Source organism: Cynoglossus semilaevis, chromosome 6 (genome assembly GCF_000523025.1).
Source record: "Cynoglossus semilaevis isolate Cse_v1.0 chromosome 6, Cse_v1.0, whole genome shotgun sequence".
Taxonomy (NCBI): Eukaryota; Metazoa; Chordata; class Actinopteri; order Pleuronectiformes; family Cynoglossidae; genus Cynoglossus; species Cynoglossus semilaevis.
The window spans coordinates 5355824-5377013 of NC_024312.1; the positions used below are offsets into that span (position 1 = coordinate 5355824).

General features: G+C 40.0%; 2 protein-coding genes and 1 non-coding gene across 3 annotated transcripts in view; all 3 read left to right on the plus strand.

Moving 5' to 3' along the window:
• pik3c2a (phosphatidylinositol-4-phosphate 3-kinase, catalytic subunit type 2 alpha) overlaps nt 1–17882 on the plus strand; it is a 28461-nt gene extending 10579 nt beyond the window's left edge. Inside the window, exons 3-33 of the mRNA XM_008311502.3 lie at nt 658–755; nt 1212–1372; nt 4674–4794; nt 5039–5150; nt 5309–5388; nt 5610–5673; nt 5914–6060; nt 6150–6183; nt 6489–6729; nt 8702–8824; nt 9006–9173; nt 9584–9704; nt 9968–10110; nt 10669–10860; nt 10962–11055; nt 11175–11269; nt 11374–11554; nt 11634–11738; nt 11855–11947; nt 12097–12226; nt 12597–12733; nt 12875–13044; nt 13176–13332; nt 13662–13771; nt 14217–14424; nt 14518–14642; nt 14926–15043; nt 15123–15204; nt 15530–15636; nt 15716–15841; nt 15947–17882. Coding sequence (XP_008309724.1) covers nt 658–755; nt 1212–1372; nt 4674–4794; nt 5039–5150; nt 5309–5388; nt 5610–5673; nt 5914–6060; nt 6150–6183; nt 6489–6729; nt 8702–8824; nt 9006–9173; nt 9584–9704; nt 9968–10110; nt 10669–10860; nt 10962–11055; nt 11175–11269; nt 11374–11554; nt 11634–11738; nt 11855–11947; nt 12097–12226; nt 12597–12733; nt 12875–13044; nt 13176–13332; nt 13662–13771; nt 14217–14424; nt 14518–14642; nt 14926–15043; nt 15123–15204; nt 15530–15636; nt 15716–15841; nt 15947–16129 — 4026 coding nt within the window. The 3' untranslated portion in view covers nt 16130–17882. The remainder of the gene's footprint in view (nt 1–657; nt 756–1211; nt 1373–4673; nt 4795–5038; nt 5151–5308; nt 5389–5609; nt 5674–5913; nt 6061–6149; nt 6184–6488; nt 6730–8701; nt 8825–9005; nt 9174–9583; nt 9705–9967; nt 10111–10668; nt 10861–10961; nt 11056–11174; nt 11270–11373; nt 11555–11633; nt 11739–11854; nt 11948–12096; nt 12227–12596; nt 12734–12874; nt 13045–13175; nt 13333–13661; nt 13772–14216; nt 14425–14517; nt 14643–14925; nt 15044–15122; nt 15205–15529; nt 15637–15715; nt 15842–15946) is intronic.
• Nucleotides 17883–18443: 561 nt separating this feature from the next.
• Nucleotides 18444–20696, plus strand: rps13 (ribosomal protein S13). Its single transcript, XM_008311503.3, has 6 exons — nt 18444–18554; nt 18997–19045; nt 19139–19217; nt 19570–19739; nt 20067–20167; nt 20622–20696. The coding sequence occupies exons 1-6, from the start codon at nt 18532–18534 to the stop codon at nt 20653–20655; spliced, it is 456 nt and encodes a 151-aa protein (XP_008309725.1). The 5' UTR covers nt 18444–18531; the 3' UTR covers nt 20656–20696.
• Nucleotides 20265–20395, plus strand: LOC112487178 (small nucleolar RNA SNORA19). The gene has a single exon (XR_003050007.1). It is a non-coding gene; the product is annotated as a small nucleolar RNA SNORA19 (small nucleolar RNA).
• Nucleotides 20697–21190: the final 494 nt, after the last annotated feature.

Below are 21190 nucleotides of genomic sequence, written 5' to 3' on the forward strand. Positions count from 1 at the left end.
TTTTCTGTTCTTTTAGTTTAAGGAGTAATATTAGCACCATTGAAAATATTATCTAGGAGTTATGGATTTTTTTTTTTAGGAACTAGCAGGATGAACAAACACCGTTTTAGATGAAATTACACATTACATCACTGTTTTTTTTTATCTGGTTTTATTTAATTAAGACCTAAAACGATGAGAATAAATGTCAGTTAGGTGAAACCTAGGAGATCCCCGTTAGCATAAACATGGGTCTTCTTAGCACGAGTAATAAGATTGATGATGTTCAAAATAAAACTCACCATTGGACAAATGTGACACACAAATCACCATAAAGACCTAGATTGTTCTCTAGAGTAAGGGTCGTTAAACAGTGTGTGCTGGAAACTTAATGATGTACATAAATCTTTGGCCACTCCCGCTTTAATTAATGAAACCCAGAATAGTTTTTCATTCTCCTTAAAAGTTAAAAATGTGCCTAAATCCTCTTATTTTTTTAATAACATTAGGTGAGTAGGTGAGTAGTTTGACCTTTAAGATTATATGCTGTTTTAAGGGTAAAAAAAACAGAAATGTCCATAAACTGTGAACAGCTGTGCCTTTGTGTTTTTTTTTTTTTGTTTTTTTTTATACAGTCCTTACATTTCTGTCTGTTTTCTCGTTTGTTTTCAAACTCAGTGCAAGAGTAAAGGAAAAGCTTTAGTAAAGAACATTGTTCTGGAGGAAGCAAGTGCTCAGAACCTGGAGGTCGTCGCCTTTCGTGAAGACATTGCAGCGTAAGTTCTTCCCTGTTGAAGGCACAATATTGTTTTTTCTTGTTGTGTAATAGGTTTAATGTTAAAGTTTCATTTTTACCCTTCTCAATCACCCAACAGAAACAGTTTGACTCATTGTACAAATGTTTGTCTTGAGACATCACTGTTTTCTCAAACCTTGTGACATTATTTTGGCTGCAGCAGGCGCCTTCCTTTGTGTGAAGACATTTTCAGATTAAACAGACACAACTTGTTGGTTAGGTCAAAATAAGGAACAATTAGAAAAAGATACAATAAACAACTTGAACTTTTCTTGTTTATTGATCTCCTGTGATGCTGCTGCTACAGTGTCATGTATCATGATGCTTGTGAATGATTAATACACTTATTTGTTTTAAGCTTCTGTAAAGTTTGCACCAGCTGGAATGTACCGGATACAAGCTGCTGCTGATTGTGTTTTTCTTTCCTCTTCACCAGCCTGCGATCCAAATTCCCACACAGTGACATCTCCACCAACCCTGGCTACGTGCTCAGCCCCGTCATCACACAGAGAGATGGTGGAGGTGACAATAATTGTTCTGTCAAGGTTTCCATCGAAATCTCCGATTCTCAGCAGCCTGTAACCTTCACCTGCGACGGTAAGAATCCATGGATAAAATATCTGAAACCTGACACACTTAAGAACCAGTTATAAAGGAATGAGGGAGGAGCAAACAGCACTGTTCTTACCTTGTTTTTTTTCCCAGATTACAAACAATACATGTGAATTTTAATCAAGGAAGTGCATGAGTGCTCTGATAGCAATGTGCTCCATTGTTTCAAGAAAGCCTCTAAAATAGAAACCCTGTGCCCTTGTTGCTTTTGAGAAGAAACAGCTCAGATTCCAGATAAGAGGGCTATGGACAAGGAACCCGCATTCGCAGCTGCCAAACTCTTCACCCCCTCCTCGCCCTAAATTTTTTTTTCTTTTTCCCATTTTTTTTCTGTCGTGGGAAGTACACTACGTTCCTTTTCCGCACAAATAAAGGTTTGTCCCTTCACTGCGGTGTAGCAGTGTTGTATAAAAAGGTCTGGATATTTTCCTTTTGTCCCTACAGGCCCACACAATGTTTTTTCTTTCCTGTTTTAAGTGTCTGGATAGCTTTTATTGGCTAACCTCTAATTTTACATAGACTCTAATACAAGTCCTCCATGTCTTTTAAGCAAGCAGGTCTGGAGGGCTACTTTATTAGACACTTTATCACAAGTATGTGGTTCATTGAAGGTAAAAACGATAATGTCCAGAGTCATATTTAATAATTAGTTTATAACGAAAAGAGAATCTTTTGATTTTTTTGATTTTTTTAGATTTAGATTATATAGTGGTTTTCCTGTCCAGAGATAAGACCAGAGGCCTGGCAGCAGAGAACGTGCTCTGTGCAGCTACTGTGAAGGTTTGCACTACATGTGTAGCCCATCAAGGAAATCTTTGAGGAATGTTGGGACAGTACTACGTCACAGAATAAAATGGAATAAAAAACTGACACCGCCAACTGTAGTGCTCAGTGAAGGATTTTGACTAAAGTAAAATATTCAGTGGTCAATAATTGTAACTTATTCCAGGGGACATTTAATCTTCAAATAATTTTGAAAAAAATGTCAAAGAGGGCAGTGAAAATACGTGTCTTGGATCAATAATACTAATAGCCAATCTTTCTCTCTGCATGTTTACCTTTCAAAATTAACATTTTGCTTTGATTATGAACATCAACATCTAGTGATTGTAATTCTTACTGACAGTGAACTGTAGGAGTAAAGTTAAGTGACTAATGTTAATGTTTCTACATACAGTTGCTATAACAACTGGCAGAGCACCTCTGGTCTTTTTCACTCCCTATCTGCAATGAGACAGATGCAGCCAATGATCCATGAATACATTTCTAAAAGCAGCTAATGCCAGAATGAGGTTTTAACACTGCACATTTTTGTGTCTGTAACATATTGTCCCACTGACCTAGAAACTATAAATGAATCAGTTAAGACTGCAGCCCACTATAGGAAGTACATTTCTTACTTTCCTTGTTTTAGATCCTAATTGTCCTTTGGCAGCTTCCGGCACAGACTTCTCCTTAAAACAGCGCCAAAGGTCGCTTGCTAAATGTCATTTCCAGTCTGATGTGCAATCCTTTCTTACTGACTTCCTCTGGTGTAGGCTGGTTGATTCATTTGGTTGAACACAAATTGCACACACTTAACAATATGTTGGAAAAATATGGTAGTCGAAGGTCAAAAAGGTTGTGACCTCAGGAAGCAAGGATTCATAGAATACACATGCTAATTATTCAACGCAAAGTCAACTTTACTGTGACATTTTGATGTTGTTTGACCAAAACACCAGAACAGAGCTGTAATTTCTCTGTCTGGCAGAGGGATTCAACCACACAGTCTTAATTCTAGTTCTCAGAAATGATCTTTCTAGAGCCTGGCTGTGAACAACAACAGGCTGCTGGGTATTTCTCACATGCTGTTGTTGAGAAGGAAACACTGAACGAGAGAGAGAACCCAGCCAAGGGAGAAAGGAGGCTAATGAACCGTAGAACAGTTCATTCAGATCAGGTGCCTGCAGTGAGATGGCACCTGTCAGTGGGCACTTCATTGGCCTGAGCAGACATTGATAAATACCTGTTTAAACACTACAAGCAGCAAGTCCTTGGTTAAGATGTCATTCCTTATGTGATTAAGCAGATTAATGAAGATCTAGAACTAATTATACTCTAGTTACTGCAAAGAGCTACATGATGTACAGAGCATGGCCACACATCCCTTAAACTAAAGTCTCTCACTTTCTGTCTTCATCTTCATATTTTCCTTTTGCTGTGCATTTTTCCCTGCCATTTTGAGAGCAAATTTGGTAGGCCTACACTATACTCAATGGTTTTTCCCTCCAAGTCATTTGCGTCAAGCCCCATGCGCGTGAGGTTCGCGTACCATAAAAAAAAAGACAGAATTTGACATGAACGTAAGAGCCGCATAAAACCAGGCACAAACTCCATGCCTGATCTAGAAATCAAAGTAGTAGCCATGTGCAAAATGTTTTCGAAAACTTGTGATAAAGGAATTTTTCCTCTTTCAAACGATGCCCTCAAAAATGCCCTGATGGCAGTTCTCTCACCACCTCACAGATTGAGGCGTGACCCATCTAATTGGTTTGTTCCAAATATCTCCACTACTATGTCTGACCACAGCAGCCACTAGTGGCAAACAGGCTCCACTGTCTGTGGAGCTTAACCTACTGCACCGAGCTGTAGGAGAAGATGAACCACTCCTTCAAAGGGTGGAGGTCTGTTATTGCTGAAGGGGTGGTCTCCCACCCTGTGTGCGTGCATACGTGGATGTCCTATTAAATAACCTGGGTGTGTGTCTATTAGTGTGTGTATTTGGGATTGGTTTGTATTTGTCTTTGTATCCTACCTGTCCTGTTTGTGTATCTGCTGAGTTCAGAAGCTTCTTAAACCGCTGTAGCAGCAGTTCAACATCACATTAATCTGCAGTGTGTCACGTTCCAACCTCTGATCTTGGCTGAACACAGTCCACACACAAACATCTAAGCCGATCTGAAGTCCTCTTCCTGCCTTCTCATCTGAGAACAGGTCTGGTTTAACAGGGAAAAGGAGGCGACCATACTGTAGCAGCAGTGGCTTGTGTCCGTGAACTTGAATCATGAATTCATACTCCCCTAAGGTGGTGCAGATTTATTTTGCCCTGCCTTATGTTGCATGGTAATAGTTCTTGCTAAAATATTTACATAAAATGTCTTTTTTTTTGTGGTGTAACATAATTTTCATTCCTTTTTTTTTACTCCTTTTTTTACCAACCACTCACCCTGGTCACGCTACTGTCTCACTGATCAACTATTCTTCTTGTTGTTGTCTAATCTGTCCCTTCCTTCCGCTTCCTCAGTGAGTTCTCCAGTCGAGTTGTTGATCAGCCAGACTCTGTGCTGGGTTCATGATGACCTGGATCAGGTCGACTTCTCCAGCTACCTGCTCAAAGTCTGCGGCCGGGAGGAGGTGCTGCAGAAGTGAGTTTCTGATTCATTAAAAATAATCAAACAAAAAGGTGCCACAGACACAACTTTGTCCTCTCTTTTCACAGAAGTTGTAACTGTATTTTAAATGCAAAAGCTCTCAAAGGATCCTGACCTATGTAATCACAATGAAATAAGTGATAAAAGGAAATTGTAGGCCAGATCTAAGTAACCACTGAACACACTGTGTAAGATGTTATATTTCAAACCCTTGCCTCTGCCTCGTCCTGTGCCACAGTAAACACAGCCTGGGCAGCCACGAGTATGTCCAGAACTGCAGGAAGTGGGAGAATGAGATCACTTTACAACTTCTCTCTCAGTCCACCATGAGAAGAGACCTGGCACGAAGCGTAAGTCACTGCATCAACCCGACATTTGAGCCTTTTATTGGTTTGTGACATAATCTGTTGTAAAGGTTATTTTTTAACTGGGTCCTTCGGCTGGGAAGATATTTAATTTTATTGGCTGATTACATAATTGGAAGGTGAATTTGTGCTGATGTTCTCAGGCTGAAGATGATGGCTCTAAAATTGACTTAGAGAAACACTTGGGACAAGTGGAAAGGCCTTTTAAGGAAAATATCACCAGGTATGTGGGTCTCACAACGATGTTAAAGACAAGTCCCAGAAATTGTCCCATCAAAAAATACCAGACTCCCTCTGCAGTTTTAAGCCCTGTTTTAAGTAATTTCCTACCTTAGGGAATTGTTCTTATTGTTGTCTTTATTGTTAGAGCGGAAATATAGATATAGTTGAATCACTTGTAAAAACCCTGTCTTAACTTGGACATTCTTCTGTGATTACTTAAAGACAAGGGCTGGCTGATTACATGGAAGGTTACCACACGCAAGTCAACATCTGTCTCCAAAATGAGGTATGTGAAAAGGCTGGAAAAGGTCAAAATAAAGGAACAAAATTATAATGAGAGAAACTGTAGAGGCATTTTTTGTCTTTGTTTTTTCTGTTTTGAAAAACATGATCAGTGACCTGATGTTGGTTTTGGCTATTAAAAAAAATATATACATTATTTATATATAAAAAAATATATATATTATATACATTAAGACACAACGCATGTTAATTAATACCCACTGACTCCATCTTTTGTCCTTAGAGTACCCAGTATAAGACAGTGGAGCGGGTGGTGCAGACTGTGAAGAACCTGTGTTGTGCTCTGGATGAGGTGGAGACGCAGGCCGTCACAGAGGCTGTGAAAAAGCTGCGTCACTCTGTCAATTTACCTCGGACACGATCGCCCAAGGTGTGGTTTTAACAGATGTTTAAGTGTGTGTGTGTTTCGATTTTTAGAAATATAGGGTTTATATTCAAGAATGTATTGCTTTTTTATAGTTGGGATCATCATCTCCTGGTCAGTCATCAAATGGTAGGTGTGGTGCCCACAGACACTTCTCTTTCTTTACTTTAATCCACCATTGTTGTTACATCAAATAATAAGTCGACACTGTCTTATTATTTTTTAACTTTGGCTCTATTTATTACTGTTTAAAGAATTTACATATTTTAAATGTGCCTGGTGCTATTTAAAAGGACAACTGAAGTACCTCAGATGGGCAGTGTATATATATATATATAGTTCATCACTTTCTAATAAAACTATTAAATTCTTATATCTTTACTACTAAAGCCATCTGTTTTATATTTTCTCTCTGTGGTTTAACATTCTTACAGATCCCACCAGTCCTGTGGAGGAGAGCATGGCACGGCTGACGCAGACGGTCTATGACCTGGCCAAGCTTTACCTGCGCTCTTTCTGTCCTCCCTCCAACTCCTTCAGCTCATGTGCTCTCCCGCAGCCTGCAGGAGAGGAGGCTGTGGAGGGTAGGAGCAGCAAGGAGGCCTCTGGTACCACGGATCACCTTCAGTTCACTCTGTTCGCTTTGCACGGCATCCCAGCCAACTGGGTCAGCAGGTAAAATGAGTTTTAAACATGAATTCTGTAAATAAATGTGTTCTTATACTATGACTGAAGTGTAGTGATTAATAGGAAAGTGAGCACAAAATAGTCAAAGTAAGTTTCCGAGATAGTAAACCTAGATCTTGTCCCTCATCTGTCGTGGGTTCAAGAGACGTGTTTGTTCATGCCACATCAGTTTCCAGACAGAAGAAGGAAAAGTGTAATTATAACAACAACTATCTGTTGTAGTAGACTGGTCAACAGTCTAGATTAGATCCCTCCGTTTGCCCTGTGTCAGCTGCAGTAGATTCCGGCTCATCTGGTAACACTTTTCTTAATAAGTAATGAATCAATATATGAGTCATAGTTCTTTCTAATTGAACATCAAACAACAAGTTTTGTATTCTGGTGTACAACAATTGCTAAAAATTGTTACTGATTTTCTAGGAATTTTGTTTCCTCTCAAACGCCTCTAGTGTTGCTCTCTCTCTTCCCAGTGTCCATTTTCACCATGACTTTTGTCTCTTTACGTGCGTCTGAAGCACAGTGGTGTGGTTTTTAGCCGTTTGTGCACCGTGGTCAAAGGTGGACACTGTTACACTTTTGAAATGAAAAAACCTGTAGGAAGTGTCGGCACGCTGGTGAGCTGGTGGTAGCAGCTTGAGAACCTCGGCAGCACCGTCTCTCCACAGTCATTTTCTGGCCACTGATGCCAACACGCAGAGAGGAGCAGCTTAATAACAGGCCTCTTTACTGCAGCGCTGCCTCTGAGAGCAGCTATTTCTAGACTGCACCGAGCATTGCTGCCGTGACAGTCATTCCACAGACACTTCCAAAAATATTTATCTCCTCACAATACGATGCCAGAAGGAATCTGACATTATGGTATCCCCCGATGCAATCAGGCAGTTACGCATGTCTGTTGTGTTGTGTTGTGTTGTTACTCTGTTGTTTCACTATTGAGGTCTGAGCAGTTGTCGTTGTTGTGGCTCGTGTTTCATCCATCTGCAGCCTCAGTGAGATGCCAGGGCACTGCCAGCATATTGAGACGGCATGACATTGTGGTGTAGCTGCCAACACAAACCCACTGACTAATACATCAGGTCTGGAGTGAAAATGTGTGACTGATTGCATGGTGAACCCTCGGCCACATATTCACTGATTAAAGCCCTTTTTCCAGTGTGCGACTGTTCCTACAATGTCGCTGCAGATATTGCAAAAAAATATGCAGTTATTTCTTTTTTGCATTACTTGATATGCAATGTCGCTGCAGATTGTTATTTCTTTTTTGCATTACTTGATATGTTACTGTCGTTCATGTTCTTTTAGGTATAGAATGTGTTCTGGTTTGAGTCGAAAAGCTGTAGAACACAACTGAGATTCACTTTATTCATATATTTGCAGATGCCTTCTACTCCTTCACACACAGTATTATGTACATGCATCTGAGTGAGATAAAAGAGCCAAACAGCTGCTCTACTTACAAACTCAACAAAGAGTCACTTCTAAACGGGAATCAAGGTCAAAGAAGAAAACGATGTTGAGACAGTGTTATTTATTACTTGTACTTTTTAATGGGATTATTTCATCTCCATCAGGGAAAGCTTACTGTTATTTTAAAAAAACAGACTAAACTTTGCATCAGAGACAGCAAGAGTGATAAAGAGAGGGAGACGGGGCTGATGGGGTTGATCGACTTAAACTGAACAAATGACTCCACGAAAAACTGAAAACAAAGGCGGCGTGCCCTAATAAACAGGCAAAGGTCGTACAACACTCAGTTGTATGGAAGTGAAACTTGTTTCAGAAGTCAATAAATTATTAGTGTTAGTTTCGAAATGTACTTTTTCATTCTGTTTTGCAAACAGATAAAACAGAACATAGTTGTACAAATGCACATGAAGGAAGACTTTCTTCTCTTTTCTATTCCAGAATGTGTAAAATGTCTTAACTCAACTCTAAGCAAGTGTTGAATGTGCTGTTTCAGCTATGAGAAGTACTTCCTGATGTGTGCCCTCACCCACAATGGAAAGAACCTGTTCAAACCGGTGCAATCTAAGAGAGTGGGAACATACAAGAGTTTCTTCTACCATGTGAAATGGGATGAACTGTAAGAGATTACTTCCCTTCCTTTTCCTCTCCTCTCTCCTGCAATTGCTCAAAGTAGTAATTAATTTTGACACTCCTAGTTTTTACTTTTTTTTTTTTTTAAGTCTCCTATACAACAACAGCCAGAAAGTTCTGTTTGCCGTGTCCTCACTATGGACTGACTCTGTCCTCCTCTATCCCAGCATCAACTTCCCCATCGCAGTAGCTGTGCTCCCACTGGAGTCCATACTGAGCCTGACTTTGTTCGGGGTGCTGAACCAAAATGCCGGTGGATCCCCAGACTCCAACAAACAGAGGAAGGCGCCGGAGCAGCTGGGCAAAGTTTCCATCCCCCTCTTTGACTTCAGACGGTGAGCAGAGAAGAGTAGTGTCGTAGTCAGAGGCTGATTCATGGTTTGGTGTGATTTTATCAATGTTCACACTGGTCACACAAACCACTAAACCAGTAACTGCACTTAGCTCAGGCAAGCTAACGGCCCCTCACTGTTTTTCAAAAACACTAAATAAAGTGCATTTTACTTATTTGTTCATCAAATATATGTTTATTAATATATATTTGTTCATCATTTAGTGTCATTTTAACTCAACAATTTAAACTTAAAGCTAGAAGTGCTAACAGTTTGAAAAATATTTTTACAGCTCGTGGACAATATTCTGTTGTAACAGCAAATCCTTGAAATTTTATTTTATTTTTGCCAGAATGGAGGGTGATGTTTTTGGAAGTATAAGGTTGTTGTTCATAGCGCTCTGTGTGTTCCAGGGTTCTGGCCCGAGGCAGCAGGCTGCTCTGTTTGTGGACATCAGCCCAGGGAGCTGCTGCTGCCACCGCGGGCTCCATGGGCGGCCGCAAGAGGATTCCCACAGAGAGAATTATACTGCAGGTCAACATCGTCTTCCACAGAAGCTGTTCAATAATAGTCTCATTACTAACCTACTGTACCCAAGATAGTAAACATCCTAAAGTGACTACTTTGTACAATATGTAGCAATTGAATAATTTCTATTAGTGATCAGTGACTAGTGAAAACAAATGATGAAAAGTATGGTTTTGCATCTATAAAATATTTCAATCTGATTGGTTGTTTATTTTATTTTCGTCTAAAGAAGAAACTGATCAGCAAATTGATTTCTGTTTTACCATCAGGTGGACTTTCCCAACTCTCCAGTTGATGTTCTGTACGTGGGACCCAAAGAGGTCACCAGTCCAGAGCCCCTCACCCTGGAGGAGCTCGACCCAGACCTCCGAAGAAAAATGGAGAAAATCTGCAGCCGAGCTTCTAACTTTGGGTGAGGGAAATCCACTGTTCAGACCACCCAGTAGAGTCCAGTAGAGTCTTTGATTTAAAATAGAGATTTCCAAAGTAATGCCACAGACTCAGTTCACCATAAACACCTGCGTCTCCTTTCCTTCCAGCTGTTCCACCTCCAGCTAAGTTTCCATCACTTTGTCAACATCTAGCTTCAAACCTCGGCCCTTTAGAACAGAGTCTTTATCCTCACTGCATGCTTTCTGTGCTGCCCCTTCATTTCCCGAGCCTCTTTGAGGACAACAAGTCAAACAGCAGCTCCATTGATCGGTTTTGTGCTGATTAAGGTCACGTGACCATCCATTGTTCTGATATAATGAATTTTTCATGGCGAGCCAGACATAGATCAAATAATTGTCCGGTACACCTCCAGTATAAAGTGCAGAATGTGCGATCAGTAACCACAGAGATGATACATTTAAGAAGCTTTTAACAGTATACAATTTTAAATGGGAACAAAAGTACAAATACAACCAATTATTAATGTTTTATTTGAAAAAAAAAAAATTTATTTGATGTGATTTGGCTGAATCTGCAGACTGAAGCGAGCAGATCATCAGATCCTATGGGACCACCAGCTCCACTGTCAGAGGGACCACCCCAGCAGCCTGCCCAAGGTGCTGGCCAGTGCTCCCAGCTGGGACTGGGCCAGCATGGCTCACATCCACTCGCTGCTGCACCAATGGCCTCCTCTCCCCCCGGTCACTGCACTGGAGCTGCTCGACTCAAAGTGTGTACTGTTCACATAAGTATTACAACAGAAACATTCATATATGTATTTTTCTTTTATATGTATATATTTATATATACTGTGTGTCTGTGTGTTTTCAGGTTTGCAGATACAGAAGTGAGAAGCGTGGCTGTTAGTTGGATTGAGAAGAGCAGTGATGATGAACTCACAGACTACCTGCCACAGCTCGTACAGGTGGAGTACAATATTTTTATTTTATAGTTAAAAACACTGTCAATGTACCACTTTTTTAATAACTTCCTTTCCTTCTTAATGGTTCTGTCAATTTTCATTTTTCCTTCTTGTTCTTCTAGGCCTTAAAGTTTGAATGTCACCTGAAGAATGCTCTCGTCCTCTTCCTGCTGTCTAGAGCACAAGGCAACATCAACATTGCCCATTACCTCTATTGGTGAGTTAACTGTTCCCAGTACATCTTCGAAGCGGAACAAAATAATCAATAATTTAAATATTGATTATCTTTCAAATGTTTTTTTTATGTTTTTGTGTCTGCAGGCTGCTAAAGGATGCAGTACAGGATCCGGCCTGGGGTTGGCGCTACGAGCGGGTGCTGGGTGCCTTGCTGTGTCTGTGCGGAACCAAACTGAGGGCAGAGTTAGAGAAACAGACTCACTTAGTGACGCTGTTAGGAGCTGTGGCTGAGAGGGTCAGACAGGCCGCAGGGTCCACGAGACAGGTTTGTCTGTCTGCAAACTGACATTAATGCTGGAACTTTGACCTTTGAATGACAAGATGAGTTGGGTGCATATTTTCAGGTAGCGCTGCAGGAGGGCCTGGAAAATGTTCAAAACTTTTTCCAGAGGAACAGCTGCCGACTGCCCCTCAGCCCCAGCCTGGTGGCCAAAGAACTAAACATCAAGGTATTGTACAGACACATACATACCACTTAACAGTAGGCTCCAGTGTTTGGATCCTGTTGCATTATTATGGTATGATAAAATACAAAAGCTGAAACTGCTGTTTGCTGTGCACCCAGGCCTGCTCCTTCTTCAACTCCAATGCAGTTCCTCTCAAGTTGGCGCTGGTCAACGCTGACCCTCTGGGGGAAGAGATCAACGTCATGTTTAAGGTACAGCACACACTTTTATTAGATGCTGGTCATTTAAGAATCAGGTTTTTGCAGTGTGATAATTACAGTAACATACAGTGGCTGTCATGACTCCCCCTGGTGGCTGAAATGGTGTCGCGCTTATAATAGACAATGTGTGGGTGTTTCAGGTTGGAGAAGACCTGAGGCAGGACATGTTGGCTCTGCAGATGATCCGCATCATGGACCGCATCTGGCTGCAGGAAGGTCTGGACCTGCGTATAGTCAACTTTAAATGCATCTCCACTGGAAAAGACAAAGGTAAAAGACAAATGTGGTTACAGTGAATGTCAGTCCACCTTAATATGACACAACACAGACTGATGTGCACACTTGTATTTTTCACCACCTTATTATTTTCACCAATAATAACGTTTTTTGTATTCAATTAAAAGAAAACTTGTAAAGTTAGAAAAATCATCATTAACTTTAGGAGGAAAGTTACTAATAAAAACATCAAACTTAATTTTCAATATAAACTTCATACACCAACATTATAATATTAAAAAACCTACATGTACCGTCTGTATCTTTAAATACTCTCTATCTCTCTCTATAACTTTAAAATGTTTTCTATGAATTTTGTTGTGGTTGAGTTCACGTTCAATCAAAGATTCCACACATTGTCCAGGTATGGTGGAGCTGGTGCCGTCCTCCGACACCCTGAGAAAGATCCAGGTGGAGTACGGTGTCACAGGATCCTTCAAGGACAAACCTTTGGCAGAGTGGCTCCGCAAGTACAACCCTGCTGAGGACGAGTATGAGAAGGTACACGAGCACAAAGATGAGAAGTGGATTTTTATATAATAATCTGAATTTCTGAATTTTAGTCCAAATATGTAATTTTATAAAATTGTGTTTCTGTAGTTTTTCACAGCTTGAACTTGTATCTTCTTCTTTTTTCCACAGGCATCAGAGAACTTCATCTACTCATGTGCAGGATGCTGTGTCGCCACCTACATCCTGGGCATCTGTGATCGTCACAACGACAACATCATGCTGCGCTCCACTGGTCACATGTTCCACATTGACTTTGGCAAGTTCCTGGGCCACGCCCAGATGTTTGGCAGCTTTAAAAGGTAAAAATAATGTCCTTTTTTTCCAACAAATTGTATCACAGACCTATGATTAATAAACATCCACAATATCAAAGATTCTCTTTGCTCATTAAGACCGCCATTTAAATCCTCCCTTCTGTATTTCCCATTAGGGACCGAGCGCCGTTCGTCCTGACCTCAGACATGGCCTACGTCATCAACGGAGGAGAGCGACCCACCAGTCGTTTCCAACTGTTTGTTGACTTGTGCTGTCAGGCCTACAACCTCATCCGCAAGCACTCTGGGCTGTTCCTCAACTTGTTGTCACTGGTGAGTCAAACACACACACAGGTGAACACAGGGAGCATAGTTTTTTAATAACAATTGATTATTCATTTGATTTTAGTCTTTATCCAATACACATTTAAGACAAACGTAATTATAAAAGACTTTTAAAGCATTTTTGTCTTTTTGCCTATGAAAGTCTTCTGTGCACAGTAATGGAGGTTTGGTCCTAGTTAGTACTATTACATAAAGTCCATACAGTAGTATATATATATATATTTTATAATACAATGCCAGGATACGCCATATGGCGGATTAAAAACTCATCTTCATCATCATCATCATCATCTCCTTCATGTGTCTTCATGTCACAGATGACGTCCTCAGGTCTTCCAGAACTGACCGGTTCTCAGGACCTAAAGTATGTGTTCGATGCTCTGCAGCCTCACAACACAGACGCTGAAGCAACGATTTTCTTCACCAGGTAAACACAGCATCGCTTACTTACTGAATTCCTTCAATGGTGAAAGGTTTTCTAATCACATTTTAAAAATAAAGAATACCGGTGTATATATATAATTTTTTTAATGTATTTGTTTATTTTAAAGAATGAGAATCAAAGAAAGATGTGTATTTTTGGTGTACTTCAAACTGAACATCACTGGTCTTCAGCATTGTGTTTCCCCACCCCCAGAGGGCAGTATTATCACAGAAAGTACAGATTTGCCCTGGATGTTGTCTTACGTTACATCAATAAAAGTTCTCAGTTCAGTGTCAGCAGTGTCAGGTGTATACTGCCTTTGTCTGAATCCTATTAGAGGAAAACCTGAAAAACAAAGGTCAATAGAGAGTTTGTTTTGCTGAGCATTTTTGCTTGTTTTACATATTTTATTTCTTCTACTGTTTTCCCATTCCTCCTGAATCTGCAGGTTAATTGAGTCCAGCCTGGGAAGTGTGGCCACCAAGTTTAACTTCTTCATCCACAACCTTGCTCAGCTACGATTCTCAGGCCTGCCAGCCAACGATGAGCCCATTCTGTCCTTCTCCCCAAAGACCTACACCCTCAAACAGGAGGGTCGCATTGTCCATGCGTCCATCTTTTCCTTCCAGAAGAGATACAACCCAGACAAGCATTATGTGAGTCCGTCTGTGTTACGTTTGTCCTGAAGGTTCTTATGTCTGTGTTTGAACTGGAGAATTACTGACACCTGCTGCTCGTCTCCTCTGCAGACATACGTTGTAAGGATCATGAGGGAAGGTCAGAACGAGCCTCAGTTTGTCTTCCGCACTTTTGATGAGTTTCAGGAGCTCCACAACAAACTGACCATACTGTTCCCCCTCTGGAAGCTTCCAAGGTTGGGCCAGTCATGTGACCTTCAGCCTCTTTATGAACTGTATATTTGCTGTTGTCATTTCCACAGAATACGTCACTTTATCAGTGTCTTGTCAAAGCTTAAGTCTGGTTATTGGCCTCTTCTCAGCTCAAGAACCCCACCCTTGTTCAGTGCCGCATAGACTCATACTGCTGAATTTCCAAACTATTATTGGTCACTTATGTCATGTCTGTTTGTCTTGAGTCAGAGTTGTTAACCTCTGTGATATTTAATACTTATGCTGTTGTTCACTTCCTGTCTCTAGTTTCCCTAATAAAATGGTGCTGGGACGCACCCACATCAAAGAAGTGGCGACCAAGAGGAAGTTGGAGCTCACAAACTATGTCCACAATCTGATGAGAAGCTCCACAGACGTCACTCAGGTAATTAACCACACACACACACACAAGTCTTGTATCTGTCCATGACCTAACGCTGTGCCCTGTGTTTATTTTATTCCAGTGCGATCTGATCTACACGTTCTTCCATCCAATTGCACGAGACGACAAGACAGAAGGTTTGGATGCCTCAGCCAGAGCACCAGGTGAACATCACCTCCTTTTATTCAGATGTTTGAAGCTTTAGTCACACTTCACACCCTGCTCTTGTGTTTCACCTTCTTGAAAAGTGTTACATTTCTGGGAGTGGGGAGTAAAACAAATTAGCTAATAAAAATCACTGACCAAAGTTTAACTCACATTTACATAATTACAATATACCTGTGTACATTGTAATTATAATTTAAACAGTTATTCTAGTGAGAAGGTTAGATTAATTCTGAACACAACATCAGGATTTCTAAGATGAGGTTTGTTTTACCCTGGTGTTTTGTTCTGAAGTTTCTGTTCGATTTCCTGATTTATTTACAGAACCTCCACTGAGCCCCACGGCTGGTCGGGTGGAGGGAGAGGTGAAGCTCTCCATCTCCTACAGGAACAGTACTCTCTTCATCATGGTGATGCACATCCGAGACCTGGTAATCACAGTTATGGTTTTGATCACTATTTTTTAATGTTTTTTCTCATCATATTAATATTTGACATGCTCCTTTTCAGGTTTCTGAAGATGGAACAGATCCCAACCCCTACGTTAAAACCTACCTGCTTCCAGATCCTCACAAGACTTCCAAACGCAAGACAAAAATCTCTAGGAAAACCAGAAACCCTACTTTCAATGAGATGGTCAGAAAATAATTTATTATGGCATAAACGTGTTCTTGTTGTCATCCAACAGTAATATGGCCACTATGGTGACAGTTTTACATCTTCATCCTCCTCTTTTCACAGCTGGTGTACAGTGGCTACAGCAAGGAAACCCTGGGCCTGCGGGAACTTCAACTGAGCGTGCTCAGCGCTGAGTCTCTGCGTGAAAACTACTTCCTGGGCGGCATCACGCTCAGGCTTAAAGACTTTGACCTCAGCAAGGAGACGGTCAAGTGGTACAAACTTACAGCCGTCCCCTACTTCTAACACCTGCCTGTCTTCCAGCTCCTTTCTGAAGCCTGACAAAGAGTCTCCAGACAAAAGTTGCGTTCACATTAAACTGACCTGAATTTAAGAACCTCAGCTTTCACTAGTAAAAAAACTAATAAAGAACTTGCGTTTTTTTTTCAGAGGAAATCTCAAATGCTTTTGTTAAATATTGGCGTCATCAAATCTGACGATTCCATGGGTGACTTTTTATCATGGATCACATGGTAATAGTCGGTTTTTGATCATTGTGGCAGGAAAACGCATTTAAACGTAACGCCTCAAAGACCCCTTGAACTTAGAGTTGTCATTTTGCCTTTAAAGTTATTCCCTTAAGAAATTAGTGCAAGAAGAACTCCTCAAGACAAAACAACGAAGGACTAGTGAACAGGTCATTACAAACCGAACCTGTTGTCCATCCTTCACTCTCTTTTCTCTCCCTCCGTAACAGATCAAGATTGTTTCTGTGAAAAACAATCTCTACTCATGTTGTCTTTTTCCTAAACTAGAACACAGAGAGCTGTAATGTTTTGTACATTTTGATATTAGAGGACCAAAACGACTTGCTAGCAGAAGAGTTAGGTAGATTGACCCATTTATTTTTTGAGAGGAAAAAATAGGGGCTAATTTTTACACTCTTGTTTGTTTGTTTTTTTTCTCCAAGAACAAGTGGGATTGTGATGGTTTCCTACTTTGCAACATATGACACTTCTTGGTAGATTGCTCCAAAAACAACGAATTACAGAAAATCAACATTGACCTTATGATTACCCAAGAATGTGCCAAAGTTTTAAAAAAAGAATGGAAATATCAAACCACTTTCCCTCACAGGGAACTGAACAGGGTGCCTTTGTCTGTGCTCACAATCTCTTTATAACCCTAACCTTGGCCTTAATGGTATGTATATTTTATTAACAATGTGATATGTCCTTATTAAAGAAAAATCTATATTCTGTATAGCTTTATCAGTAGGTCTTCTAAAGCAGGGCATAGAGGTGTAGATCATAACAGTGGACTGCCACAAAATGCACACTACTTGTTGTTTCTTGTGACATTACTTGACAGCTTTCACACAACACACTTTGAAAAGGGGACTTGTATCATAAGGTGGAAGTTAGTGTTTTGTCCGTGCTCTGGTTGTAAAGCTTGTGTTTGCCTCCTGATTTTAAGTTAGCTGAGGTATTTTCTTCAGGTGGTTTTAAACCACATTGCAGACTGCAGCAAATCCCAGTTTAAAAACTGAGAATACTGTAAGTGTTGAGTCTGGAGATTAGGCTGTGGTGGTGTAATGACACCATGCTAACAAAGCAGTTATCAACAACTCCCTAAACTGCCTGAAAAAATCTAGTCCAATCAGATTTTACAACATTGCGAACACAAACTGCCCGTAGATCAGTGTTGACGTGGCAAGCTGACGGTGAAACGGTTTTGAAAAGGGAACAAGGTCCTGAGCAAGAACACACCTCTCTGTGCTAACTATAAAATTAAAGTTGTTAATGTTTAATAAAGAAATTTTGATGAATTTATCTGAGAATTTTTTAAGAGATCTACGTGACGATTATGATTTAAGAGCAACACTTACATTATAAATATTAGTGACTTGATTCACTCTTTTAGTGACTGTACAAAGAAAACAGAGTTTGTATTAACATGGCCAGTTATTTATTCTTAATTGGTTACCTTTAACCTGAATGGATCTGTGTGTACTGTAATTCCTCTTTCCTAAAGCAATTAAATGTTTTTGGAACAAGTATTGTGACTCTTGGCTTTTCTTTAAAATGTGTTGACCTCTATTTGAACAGTGTTTTTAGGTTGTATGAAATAGGTACTTTTAGGTAACTGCTCCAGCTTTACAAGCATATATCAGCAGTAATCTGTCTTCAAAGTTTGTAATTTAATGTTATATTTATTTTAGTTATAAGTAACTAATGGGATTCAAAATTGTACCTGTGAAATGAATGCACTGTTGTTTCAGCACATGCTACAACTAAACTCTATTATATGTTTATATTTTTGGAAACTACATATCAAATATTTAGTGATTACTGTGGGTTACAAGTGTACAGTCTTTTTTCTGTTTATCTATCGTTGGTTATTATAACAGCATTGTGTCCAACATGGCGACCTCTAGAAAAGGCGTCTGGTGTACAGTATATCAACAAATTGGTATTCTGTACTGCTGATAACTTTTTTTCCACTGATCAGGAATGTTAGCACAATTTTATCCACCTGTGCACAGTACGATTTAGGAACTTGAGGAAAAAACCGTGAAAACAGCTTTTCTCTCTTTTACCGTATCCCAGCGTCAACAGGAGTCTTTGTGCGTCATTACGCCATTTCCGGCGCAAGCGCAAAATACCGTTCCTTGTCGCGTGTGCGGCCTCTCTTCCTCTACCGCCATCATGGGTCGCATGCACGCTCCCGGGTGAGCTCTGGTTTTGTCGATAAAAATGTATTTTTTATGCTGTCAGACAAGCTGTTATTAATTTTTAAACTATACTACGCTATAATGAAGTTTATAAAGGGGGTATAAGCCCTAAAAGTCAACACAGACGCGTTAAAAAGGTCTAAATCACCCACTCTGCTACAGTTACCTCCGTCTGACGCTAGTTAGCATTAGCTTTCGGCTCACAGAGCGTTCTATTTTATTCTACAATGTCATTAGGTACCTTTTCGTATTAAAAGACGATTGTAGTATAATTATTATGCTAGCTTGCTGTATGAAAACCTAGAATTTTAACGCAGACACTTTATTGCGGTTAGTGGCACAGCGTAATGCTCGCACCACCAGGCCCACGTTAAAGAATTTGATTGCAAATCGTTAGTATTCCTTCTCCATGTAACTCATCTCTCCTTCATTTTTACAGAAAGGGCTTGTCCCAGTCAGCTTTGCCTTACAGGCGCAGTGTCCCCACAGTGAGTACATATTTCTCAGCCTTTGTGTAATGTAGCTAAGTGTCATTGGCGAAAGTATTAGCGATTAACTCGTTCAACGAATTATATCTGCAGTGGCTGAAGCTCACCTCCGACGATGTCAAAGAGCAGATCTTCAAGTTGGCCAAAAAGGGTCTGACCCCTTCTCAGATTGGTAAGATTACTTACTGATTGATGATGCTTGAACACTTGAACTTAACCAATGCGAGCTGGTTTATTGATCATGTACTGTATGACTCGGTTGGCTAGCTATTACACAGAGTCGTTTACGTTAAACTAGATGTTTTTGTCATGATTTTGTTAGAAAAAGCCACTTGACAACAAGTAATGGTAGCGTTACATTGTTAAGTCGCTTGAATGGTTTAAAGTCTGGCATTGGCCATTTGAAAGATGAACTTGTTTATATTCATTATTAATCTTACAGTGTGCAACTTTTTTTGTTTCATTTTGGTTCAAGTTGGCTGGTTTTACATAAGTCATTGTTGCACTGCTCATTTTTTGTTAAGGTGTTATTCTGAGGGATTCCCATGGTGTGGCCCAGGTTCGTTTTGTCACTGGCAACAAAATCCTTAGGATCCTCAAGTCCAAGGGTCTGGCCCCTGACCTGCCCGAGGACCTCTACCACCTCATCAAGAAGGCTGTGGCAGTCAGGAAGCATCTGGAGAGAAACAGAAAGGTTAAAAAAAATCTAATATGTATATTCATGCCTGTTTAGGACCTACGATACAACTTAAAATACAATTTTGGGAAGTTATTCCATTTTGAGTTGTAAATCTAAAGGGTTAATGTTGAAACTTGAATTATTTCTTCCATTGTATAAACTGTCAATGGATGGTGTCAGATTTTTTGGTTTACATACAGGGAGTTTGTTAAACAAAGGTTAATGTAAATGCGTCTTTTTCCATTAGTGATGTAAACATAAAAATATTTATTTTTACTAAGCCAGAAATATGTGGATTTGGAAGAAAAACATGAACATCTTTTCTGAACAATTTCGTCTCAGGACAAGGATGCCAAGTTCCGCCTGATTCTCATTGAGAGCAGGATCCACAGGCTGGCCCGTTACTACAAGACCAAGAGAGTACTGGCCCCCAACTGGAAGTAGTAAGTATTTGTTCTGCTCTAGAACTTTGTTCTGTTAAACTCTCTTACTGTTGGGTATCTGTGATTGATCCTAGAACTATAACTGATGTTTTGTGAAAGGCACAATTCATTGTCCTGCTCTGCCTCATTGTAGGAGCAGCGATATTTCTTTTGTGCTATAAAAATGCTGGAGGTAAATTAGCAGAGCGGCTTCTGTGTGCCACCTCTGCCAGTCCCCTTCACACAGTCAGATTACACTTGAACATATCACTGTTACTACATACTACATATTTATGTTGTATCCCATTAAAAAAAACACTACATTGGGTCTGTAGTTACTGTAGTGTTGGGGGAATCTGTTTACATTACAGCTTTGTGGAAACAGTGGATGTAACGACAGTTGTACATTTCCAACAAATGTCTGCTCAGTTTGTACAGTTCTATTCCTAAAGTTTCTGTTTTTTCCTTTTTACAGTGAGTCCTCTACAGCTTCTGCTCTGGTGGCATAAACATTCACTTTTTTGGATAAATAAAAAGAATTTAAATTGAATGCGTGTTGTTTTTCTTTTTAACTGTTAAAGAATACTACTTTATGGACTAATAAAATGACACCACCACTATTTACAATATTCCTAATTCTTAAATGAATGCACTATTGATTTGGCATAGACAACATGAACATGGCATACAGATGAGCGTGTTACATAATCCAAGACAGGAAAATGCCTGAATGGTTAACACTGAAAAGTGCACGGATTCCCCTGGTTATGGAAGTGACTTTTGATTCCGGTCTATAATAAAATCTGGTTCCTTATTCTCTCATCTGGTGATTATTATTGTCTCAGTCGATCACAGGTCAAGAGTGTTCTGTATAGTCAGGTTTAATTCCCTGAGCCACTGGTCAATGATGACATCCGTGAATTACAGTTGTCACCATCTCACCTCTACACTGACGGGAGGTTTTATTTTGCTGAAAACATCAAACTACAGCTACAAATTATCCCCTGAAAAATGTTTAATTCCTATAAAAACTAACTTTAGTCA